General features: G+C 34.5%; 1 protein-coding gene across 1 annotated transcript; it reads right to left on the reverse strand.

The window, feature by feature from the left end:
* Window positions 1-6,557: 6,557 nt before the first annotated feature.
* On the reverse strand, window positions 6,558-10,781 carry LOC108450019 (actin-related protein 5-like). The gene is made up of 12 exons (XM_017747443.2): window positions 10,529-10,781; window positions 10,357-10,427; window positions 10,121-10,245; window positions 9,961-10,005; window positions 9,464-9,566; window positions 9,236-9,345; window positions 8,856-8,965; window positions 8,682-8,772; window positions 8,166-8,609; window positions 7,769-7,896; window positions 7,327-7,663; window positions 6,558-7,237 (listed from the first exon to the last, which is right to left on the reverse strand). The coding sequence occupies exons 1-12, from the start codon at window positions 10,627-10,629 to the stop codon at window positions 6,728-6,730; spliced, it is 2,175 nt and encodes a 724-aa protein (XP_017602932.1). The 5' UTR covers window positions 10,630-10,781; the 3' UTR covers window positions 6,558-6,727.
* Between the last annotated feature and the right edge of the window lie 744 nt (window positions 10,782-11,525).

The following is an 11,525-nucleotide window of genomic DNA, read 5'->3' on the forward strand; positions in this document are numbered from 1 at the left end:
CTGGGCAAGTTTTTTCTAACAAATTTCCTATTTCCCGAGGTGAAAAGCCTGACTCTTTGAATAATTTAGATGTTTTAAACACGTTTAGAATATGTTCGTCACTCCTACAGCGTGCTTTCGAGGTTTTTCTTTGCAAACAGACCCTTCCTTGCAGTTATAAAAGGGCTCACACACACCAAGCTTCATCATCCTTCAGTCATATAATTTCTCCCCAATCCTCTCAATTCCTCCACTATAAATCATTTTCGGTCTTAAAAATTTCAGTTGCTAAAAATATTTGGTTTACGTTCGAGCTATTCTTGAGACATCGATGATGCGATATCGCTCCGAGCTGCATACATTTCATATATCATGTCGAGATGAGATCATTGCCTCCGAAGCTTATCCTAGAAAAGTCAGTTATAGGGTGATTTTATTTTTTATAGTCAATGGTGGAAGTTGGTGTGGAGGTCTCAATCAACGACTGTTATGCAGTAATGGATCGGGGTATAACGGATGAGCCATTTGATAGTTGTCATGCGGCCACGAACTCAATCTTTTTGAATACCCCAAAATGATGTCCTATAAATATCATACAGAAGTTTGAGGGCATATTCATACGGAAAAACTCTAGGGCTTCTAACTATAATCGGTATACTTTTTTTTCTCTATTTTCTGGTAATCGATACATTTAACCTTCCTTCTTATTCTAATGTCAGCATCGTCATGGATGCAAGAGGACTCTTAGCAAGGAGCGGCTATTGCGGTGCAGTAAAAGTGATACTCCTTTTGGGACGACGACGGTTGTTGTTATTAAACAATCCATTAATAACTACAATCGCTGTCGCGTCGACCCAAGTTTGACCTCTACTGTGTCGGAACATCCGTTCTCCACCTGAAAGTTCTCTTGTGTCCACATCGGTGTCAGCCTTCGGAAATGTTACAACGAAAATCCCTAGAGTTTTATCGTATGGTTATGACCTCAATATTATGTATAGTATTTATAAGGCATCATTTGTGGGTATCTAAAATGCTTGACCTCCTGATCGCTTAACGACCGTCACTTTGGTCCTAGTTATACTCGAACCCGTGACTGCATCACGGCCGCCAACTAGGACTTCCACCCTTGGTCATATCGAGCATTATTACCTCAAAATCAGATTTCCCCATGATGGGTTCCTTAGGTGATGGTCTTATCCAACCATTAGACCTATCCATAAGTCGGGCCACTCGACCAGGTCTGAAAGCCCGCTTAAAAAATGGGAGGATTTGGATAAAAATATAGGCCCAAAAATAGGCTTGGGCAAAAAAAATAAAGCCTGTTTTGAAAATGGGTCGGCCTCAGTAAGGCTTTTTTAGCCCAAACCCAACCCGGCCCGAATATACAAAAAAAATGTTATTTTTTTTTACTGTTTTCTTGTTTTCATATTATTTTCTTTCTTTTTTTCCACTATTTTACTACTATTTCACAATTATGTTGTTTTTATTTTGTTGTTATTGTTTGATTATTGTATAAATCTTGTTTTATTGTTAATTTTGTTATTATTTTAGAGGCATTTGCTTGTTAAGTTGCATATATCTTAGTGTTATTAAAGTATACGTATTTTTAATTTATTTTCAATTTGTTAGGAAATATTTTTTAATGTTTTTAGTATTTTGATATATTATATATTTTGAAAAATATATAAAAAATTAATATGGGCGGGTAGGGTTGGGCTCGGGTTTTTACATTTTTATCCGAGCCGGGCTTTGGCAAAATTTTAAACTCATTTTTTGGGTCAGGCTCGGGCCTAACAAACGGGCCTTAAATTTTTGTTGGGCACGACCCATGGGCACCTCTACTCGCTATGACATATGAAATGTATGTGTACCGAGGCGCGTTATCACATCCCCAACCCCTCAAAACTACTTAACTTTTATCGTTTTAGTCAAAAACCCTGAATACTTTTAAAATACCCTAACCCCTAACAACACCAAAAACCCTAAAAACTCAAACCCTAAGGGCAAGTTTGGTTAGGGGGAATGGAATAGAGCTGTAATGTAATAGAGCTATAATGGAATAGACCTGTAATGAATAATTCAGTTGTTTGGTTGAATGGAATGGAATAGAGTTGTAATAGTATTCTTGTGTTTGGTTGAATGGAATAGATGTTGTAATAGCATAAGGAAAAAGACTTAAATGACTAAAATACCCTTAGTAAAAAAATTTTAGATAGATGATTATTATTTTAAATTTTAATAAAATTATTATTAAATATAATTTAATAAAATAAAAATAAATAATAAATAATTTAATCATATTTTAACATAAGTATTATTAAATACAATTTAATAACATTCTTAATATTATTATTAAATTATGAATTAATAAAAATCATAATAATAATATTATAAAAATAATATATAACTACTTTATTATTTTTAAACACATATTTAATGTGCTAAATGTTCCATTATCCATTTATTTTTCCTTGCACTCTTTTTCTTCCTTTACTAAATTTCTTTTATCTTTTATATAATAAAAATCAAGTTTATATAATCTTCAATTGAGTTAATTGGAAGATCCATCTACAACCATGGCTGAATCAACATATTATCATCTTTATAAACATATCATTTATATTTTTATATAATTAAATTAAAACACTTATTCCTTATCAAACAACTGTAAGGAAAGTCACTCCAAGCTAAGGTGTTATACTGTAAACAAGCATCAAAAGAGCACATAAAATATATATTTCAAAGTTTCATCTCAAATTGAATTATCCTCCTCATTCATGCAACCAAGCATTGCAAATGACACACATATCTACATACAATTTACATTCTGATCAACTACATGTTGGAAGAATACTCAATAGCAGTACTTTGTCGAGTAATCTTTCGGAGCAATTACCAAACCACGACATTTTCTTGCCTCACGGTATACAGTCCCAATAATGTCTATGAACTCCTGTTTGTCCTTGAGAGCCCAGTTAATCTTGTTATTATCGATGCCAAGATCAATCATAATGTGCTTGTTTCTGAAAAAAAAGTTCACTTTACATTAAATCAGCTTAATAGCATCACATTCAAACTGTTTTATTAGCCCTATCCGAACAGCTTAATTAACACTAATTTACATCCCCTTTAACAACGAATTTAACCCTTTCGATCAGCAACAAAAACTAATATTTAACAACTATTGTTTTCTTTTATTTCATACATGCAGCAGACCAATTGCTCTACATATTACAGCACATTCAAATAAGTATTTACATGCTGGAATAATGAGCTTTCAAGCTGTAGTTTCCAGCAGTCATTTAAGCATTTAATTGTCAAATTTTTACTTCACTACTAACAACCGAACTTAGTAAGAATAACATAATATTTTAGCTACTAGACTCGATTTATAAACCCCTACAACCATAGCTTACCTGCAGGGGCAAAGCTAGAAAATTTTTTTAGGGGGTCGGATGAAATTTTAATTTTTTATAGTTTATATCTTTATAATTTGTAAAGGATTAAATTGAATTTTTATAATTTTAGAGGGGGCCAAAGTGCAATTTTGCCTTTACTAATTTAAAATTTTTAAAAAAGTTTAAGGGCCAAAATAATAATTTTCCATTTTAGGGGGTAGGGCCCATGCCACCCACAACCCATCAAACTTACTGCATGCAAACTTCAGAATTTAAACATGAGATTTTGCAAAGTTTCCTTTGAAAAACACACTCACAAGCACATTCAATTTGTCCTATTTTGGACAGCACAAGACAGCAACATGCAGGGCATTTGTATCCCGCAAGAACACACTTAATAGTATTAAAATTTATTAGTTCATCACAGCAACAATCCATGATTTTTAATCCAGTAATACTCAATTATTTGATCCCAAAACTGAATAGCATAATGCAACAAATGGGACTGTCTTTACAGCCCTCAATCGACATGAAAATAGAACCATTAATTTGTTCAAATTTTGGACAGCATAATAGGGGCACAAAATTGGATAGCAGTAATTTTTACACTATTTCCGAGCAGCATTTAAACTTACAATAAACGAATCTAGCTAATGCTAGATAGTAAGTAGCCTTGAAATTTTAAAGAACATTTTCAGCCATTAAATCGAAACCGAAACATCAATGCTAATTTAATATATATATTTTAAGCATGAAAATAACAAAACGAGTTTAAAGAAAACTCACCATTAGCAACACTCAATTTGTACTTCTAAAATAACAAGTCATTCGTCAAATAAAACGTAATTTACTCATTAACGACACATCATCAATATCAATCCCAGAGTTATACATTTTAACCACAGCACCAAAGCACTATAAATCACAGCTATAACCCCTCCCAATTTGTCGTTTGAAGATACCACAATTTCATTATTAAGACCGTTTAAATTACGACAAGACAACATAAATACTTACAGCATAAATAATTACATTTTAATCAAGACCAAGCAGTAGGAAATCTTAATTATAACAATGACATCTTCTAATTTCAGCTTAGGACATTAATATTTAATCAATTCCAGTAGCAGGTTACCTTAATTTTATTATAAAAAGTCATATTCTTATAGCATGCATGGAGTTTGCACTCCTCGATAGTTCACTCAACAACTAACAACCATCAAGACTTTTCCTTCAATTTTCATCACACATTCCAGCATTAGAGTACAATAAATCATTCAAGAAATAACTTCAACTCACACCATAACCAAAAACAGCCTTTTTTTTTTTTATTTACAACCATTTCTTCAAATTTCCAACATGATTTATTTGCTCCTAACCAAAAATCAATAGCAGCTAATTGACAGTTTAATAATAAAATTTAGAAAACTCAATTGAAGTCACCAACTAGTTTAATTCGACTTGACAATTAACTAATCGAGTAAGTGTGTGTGAATTTCAAGGAATACTTACCGAATTCTTCCTTACGAGCATAAAATTTCTCCTTGCCTTTACCACTTTAACCGTCTCCCACCTCTCTAACTTCTTAATTTGAAGAACCAACTATTTAATATGCCAAATCCATGGCCTCTCCCTCCATGCTAAAAGACAATGAGTAACCCTTTTTGAACCCCTGTGATGCCTATGATTCCTCAACAACAATGCCATGATCAAATTACAACATAAACCAAAATATCAGACTTTTTAGGGAAAAATAGATAAATACTATGATCTAAGCACAAAGATGAAAGGATCATCTTTCAAAAGAAAAAAAAACTAGGTTATGCCATTAAGTAGAACTTGTGAGATCTGGCTTTAATTCCCAAAAGGTGCTTTCAATCTAAGTACAAACTGCAACAAATTAAACCCAATAAACCTAATTGAAAATTTTTGCGGAATCAAAATTTCTCCCAAAAGAGGAAAAATTCTTCCACAGGAATTCAGAATCAAAACTGAAATTCGAAAGATCAAAAGGTATTTCTCTAAATCCAATGAAAAAGAACAATCCAAAATCAACATTGAGAAACCAGAAAGAAAATAGAGGAAGAAAAGTAATGGGAAATTGGAACGATTAGAAAGAGGTACCCTTGGACATTCTTGAGGGTTTGATTAAACCTGGAATCAAGGCTTTCTTTGTTACGCTAATCTTCTTCACTATGGCTGTTGCTGTTGTTCTTTCAAACCCCTATTCTTGCTCACTCCAAATGTTCTATACAGGTATATTGGGAGAATGGTGAGGGTAAAGAGAAAGTAAGAAGAAAAAGTTTAAATAAAATAGAGAAATTTCATACCGCACGATAATCTAGATTTGTTGAAAAAATCTCAGATGGGAGTAGAAAGTTTGAAGAGATGTGAGATGGGTAGAAAAGGAAAGAAAAATAATTTTGTGTATTACTGGAAGTGTTGAATAGCCATTCATTAGTGATGGCGTTGAATTGCTATTCAGTGATTTTGAGGAATAAGGCTGTAATAGCTATTCCATTGAATAGGCTTTACAGCCAACCAAACCCTGAATAAGACCGTTGTGTTGAATAAGGGAGGAATGGCTAAGCCATTCATGTGACCCAAACAAGGCCTAAAAAAATAAAAAGCCTTAACCTTGGAGAGAGAAAGTGAAAGCGTGCCCAGTTAGATGCGCTTTTACTTTCTCTCTCCTAAAAATGGCCTATTTCCTTAATTAAAGTTTAAAACGACCTCAAGACCTAATTAAAAAAAATAGTATATTCTGCTAATTTAGCCGAATTTCAAATAATTCTAATTAAGTCTATTATTATCATTTCAATTGGATTTTTTGTTTGTAAGACTTTCTGGTTTTAATTTTTTTTCCCTTTTTCATTAGTTATTTTAAAAAATAAATGCAAATAAAATATATTAATACTAGTCTTTGAAGATTATATTTTGTATTCATGTTCGAATGTATCATACATAAATATTTAAATTTAAAAATATAAGTATGAAAGTATGTAATGTAAGTTATCAGCTTGTTTTTACCTCGACTTGAAAATTACTACTACAATGAGAATTTTGTTCAAAGAACCTGCAATATGAGTTGATCGAATTGATGTGTGTTTTAGAAATATGCATTGATCGCATCAGATCTGAATGGTAAAAAAAGATTTGCTTATAAATCGAGTTCGAACGTTTACTTTGCTACTTGAAATATATTCTATTTTCATTAACTGTGGGAATTAGAGAAGCAAAAATCTTAAATTGCATAACATCCAATGGCAGGAGTTAAAAGTCTAAGCACATAACATGTTAAGAATAAGCTGTTGGAGTTATATGCATTTCAATTTCATCTCCAAATAAATTTACAGTGTGTAACGCAGTTGATATCGACGAAGCCAGTCCTCTCCCTTCTCGTAATAATCCACCCTACTGAATGTTTGCTGTTGGAACTGCAAGTTTGCAGCATATGCCGAAGCGCCGCGCCATGCATCAAGAACTGGATCCAATGCTCTTGCCACCTTAATCGGTGACCCACATGGGAGAAGCATCCGGACTCCAGCTTCCAAACGTTCATTTAAACCAGGGAAGAGACTGCAGCCACCTGTCATAAAGATAGAACTGGTTAACCTATCCTCCAATGCCTCATTCTTACTCGCCAACCTCCTTATCGAGGCCCCTGTCATCTCATCTAAACCTGCTTGATCAATTCCAACCAAGTTGGGGTGGAATAATATTTCCGGACATCGAAACCTTTCAACCCCAAGTACAACTTGGAAATCTTCCTTAGTGAGCAGGCGAACACGTGGTACCTCTGTGGTAGCCACCTCTGAAGGTGTTGGTTCCGGTTTAGCGACAAATGTTGGGTCAATTGCCTGCAGAGAGATAGTAATAAACCATTTATCTTACAGAATTATGGAGAAAACCACATAAATTTTTATGTGCCAAGGCAAAAAAAACTGACCTGGAGCCTAGAACAAACCCGAGCCAGCTCTGCTTCATCTTCATCGGCTCCATCATCGTCATCATCATTATCTTTGCTCATTAGTTTGTAAAGCTGCCAATCTTCATCTTTGGCACCAAAGTTATCCTCACCCTTCCCACGATCAAAGGCTGCTGTTGTCAGAAGGCGCATTCTTTCTCTTTGAGCAGCATTCAATCTTTCCCCACGACCAACGGCCCCCGAATTATTCCCATTTGCATGGCCTCCATTTGTCTTGAGTCTTTTGCGCTGCTCAACCTTCTCGTACAACTCTTTGTATTTAGTACGCATCTGTTCTAGATAAAGCTCTGGATTCTCCCTGTTAATGGGGGGGAGGGGGGAAAGCAATGAAATAGACGAATTGTCCATCAGAAAAGCAAATTAGAACCTGCAGTCAGAAAATCTTTATAAGGTTGAGACATACAAACGTCTTTCTTCATCTTCCCGGGTTTTCTTTTCACGTTCTAATTCTTCTTCGAAGCGTTTCTGTTTAGCACGCTGCCGTCCCTCGGTCGTTGTTTTAAGAAAAATCTGCCTCTTCTTTTCCTTCAGCTGTCATAATAATAGAGCCAAGAGTAAATACTATCATCAACTTCAGCCAAAAGAAATAAGAAATGACAATAAACCTGACAAAGAACTTTATTTTTGAGTAGGCTGATCATTACAGTCCCCAAGGCCTTAACAAAAAAACCCTTTGTTTACTTTTTCCCATATATCCTGATTGAATACAACTTGTTGACTTGATTGATGTATTTGCCTAACAAAGCCAAAACCCTAAACAGCAATGGATATTAAATATTTGTTATTAAAGGTAGGAGTACCTGCTCGGGCGTAAGCATGTTATCAGGAACGTTGATAAGAGGATACTTATCACTCGTTGAAGAATCTGCCTTCTCCTCATTTTCAGCTTGTTCAACCTTTGATTCACCTTTTGCTTTTCTTAATGACTGTGACACTTTCGTAAGAGTTGATTCTATTTCCTGTTTAGAAACATAACCGGTTTTTGAAAGGAAAGACGAGATTTCTTCCTCTTCAACTTGTGCAAGTTGTTGCAAAAGAAATTCCAATCCATGCAATTGATTTTCGAGTTCATTTATTCTCGAAGACCTCTTCGCTTCAGCCATTTCTCTCAATCTTTGTCCTTGCCTTTCCTTTATAGCAGCCTTTCTCGCAATCTCTTCTTCTGAAGGAGGTTCTTCAATTGGTGGCGGAACCCATGGCAGCTGCCAACACCTGGTTTTATCTTCAGCTTCCTTGCTCCCTTTCTGTTATAATAATCAAACTTTTAGCAGTTCCAAAAAGTATAGCAGAAGAAAAAACAAAGCTGAAGCCATTACCAGAAATAATCGAGCTTCTAAAGCATAATCAGGTGCAATATAGCAGTGTTCCATCTTCAAGTCTTCAATCTTTTCCCATGTGAATCTAGCCCTATTACAAGCATAAAAAATCATTATCAGAAGTTCTATGCAAGCAGGTCCAGATTCTTGCAATCCAGCTTGATATATACTCACATATGATGAGGATACTTAAGTGAAAGAAGTTGCTTCAAATTGTCTGTGACATGATATCCACCAATGTTAGTTCGGCAGCATCCTCTGTATACAGGCTCCCCATCAACAAACTGAAGTCAAACAAACCACACCATAAATCTGAACTTCAATGCTTGCATCTTGTTAATTGAATCTAATATTCGGTGCCTCGGTCACAATGCTTTACATTTTTAATGATGCTAAAATATAACAAGAATTTTAAGGAAAATTCTATGAAGAAACTAACTTATCATGTTAATCTCATCATGCCAACTATTCAGCATGCTCGAAAATTAAATAATGACGACTTCAGCTTTGCAAGTATATGCATTGAGGTAATTTATGAAGGCTGGGAAACAAACCGGAATGACATGAGTTGTGGTAAATCCTGGGCAGATAGCTAGACCGTCTTTCTGACAAATGCCACGCTGCTGATTATACTTATAGCTGAATGCAGCATCAACACCAAATGCTGCAATCACAAGGCGAAAAATTTAAACATCATACATATATATGGTGAGAGAGCAAGACCATATATTGCTTAGTATGAGCCTGATATGTTGTGCAACATAAAAAAGAGTACTTTATACCTACAGATGGAACACCATAAGTCTCAAAAAGAAGTTCTGCCATTTTACTGCGAGACTGAACTGGGTTGCACACACATTCTGTGATCAGGATAGGATGATCGATCTGTTCTGCCCTCAAATAATAAATGAAATAGTAAAGAATAAATTAAATTTATGCATCAAATATAGAAAGTATTGATCGTGAAAATGGCAGCCAATAAAACAATGCAACATCAAGGAAAAATGTGAAAACCAAGTCCATGCCCTAAACATTTTCCGGTATACGAATGTTCAAAGAAGACACATTTTAAGTTCCCCTAGAAACTACCATCCAATGACAATTCACATACTGCTAAACTATTCCTAATTGCCAAAAAAAAGGAGGCACATTAGATCATTCAAGAGATGAAACTTATCATTGTACCTGAGATTCACATACTGCTAAACTTGTCCTAATTACCAACAAAACTAGAAGAACATTAGATCATTCAAAAGAAGCCATAAACTTATCATGATACCCGAGATCCATTTGCGCCCAACCGATCAAAAGCAAAGTCAAGAATCTGCAAAGACAAGAACAAAAGCATTTCTATTTCAGATTCGGACTCAATTTTGATTTCATTACTTCTCATAATTTCATACAATAGAAAAACATCAATAAGTTAAAATTTTACATACATATTCCATGATTTCAAACTGAAAAACAACATTGCTATCGAAAGCGGATCGAGGGCCTGAACGGGTGCAATCAAAGTGTTTCAGTAAAGCAGTATCATGGTCACCAACAACTGTCACAGTTTCCCCTGCAAAAAAAAAAAAGAGTAAAAGACCCCAAAAAATTAATTTTTGACCTCAGTTAATATAATTTATTAAGGTTTTACTTAAAATAATTAGTAGAAGAAACAAAAAAATACCGGTGGATTTGTGGCGTGGTCTTTGAACAATGTTACGGAAAATAACCCGTGGCTCAGTCTCTCCTGCCCAACTGAGAAATGGAGAAAAAATAATTCAGGGGAAGAAATGTACGTAGATAAAATTATTAAAAACAGAAAGGAAAAAGGTTAGGTTTTTGTTTGGTTAAATTACCCAATACGAAAATAGGAAGCGCCATTATCGATGACAATGGGAGTTGATGAAGGAAATCGATTGTAATCCGTTTGCCTTTGGATTTTCGATATGAATGGCATTTTTGTTAACGGTTTTTCTTTGGTTTTTGTTTTTATTTATCTCAGAGTCGGAAAAGGGTTTTTCTGGGAGGAAAGGGAAGAAGACAGTGGAAGCTAGGAAAAAAGTAAATCAATGATATTATAATAGGGTAAATTGCACCAACAATCACTCAACCTTTGATGTTATTGACAAAATAGTTACTCTGCTTTCAATTCAATCACTCAACTTTTAAAAAATAATAAATCAGTCACTACATTAACATTTTTCAGTATAGGCTTAACAAGAAAGCTAACGTGGCCAATTAATTTGTCATGTTGGACGAGGAGCCGAAGGATTAAATGTTTAGACAAGTTTTGAGGAAAAAAAAAAAGAAAAGATGGATTAGTTTAGGGTAAAAAAATCGATTGGAATTAAAGAGAAGAAAAGAAAATCGGTTGGGATTAACGGGCTTAGGGTTGGAAATCAATTTTAGGGTTCAAGGTTGGACGATTGAAAGATTGGAACTTCCAAGTTAAGGGTAAGAGTGAACGATTGAAGTTGAAGTATTGATATTTTGGGTTTCGAGAGAAAAGAAGACAACAAAAGATATCGGTGATTAGGGTTGACAGCCACAATGGTTAATAGAAAAGAAGCAGTCGATGTTGTTGCATATACTGTAATGGGTAAGTTTTTTTATTTAGTGTATGATTTGTTTGGATTTAAGGGGATTTGGGTTTAGGGTTTTTTGGATTTCAATTTTGAATAATGTTGCATCCACATGGGGTTTATGCACTGTGTATGTTTATTGCTTGTATTAAACTGTATGCCAAATTTTGATTTCGAAGGTTATTAAAGTGTAAGATAGGTTTGGATTTTTCTAAAGTTATGGTCTGCCATGTGCATATAAATAGCTTTAGGGTTTAGTGACAAATCAATT

This window comes from Gossypium arboreum, chromosome 5 (genome assembly GCF_025698485.1).
Source record: "Gossypium arboreum isolate Shixiya-1 chromosome 5, ASM2569848v2, whole genome shotgun sequence".
In the NCBI taxonomy this organism is placed as follows: Eukaryota; Viridiplantae; Streptophyta; class Magnoliopsida; order Malvales; family Malvaceae; genus Gossypium; species Gossypium arboreum.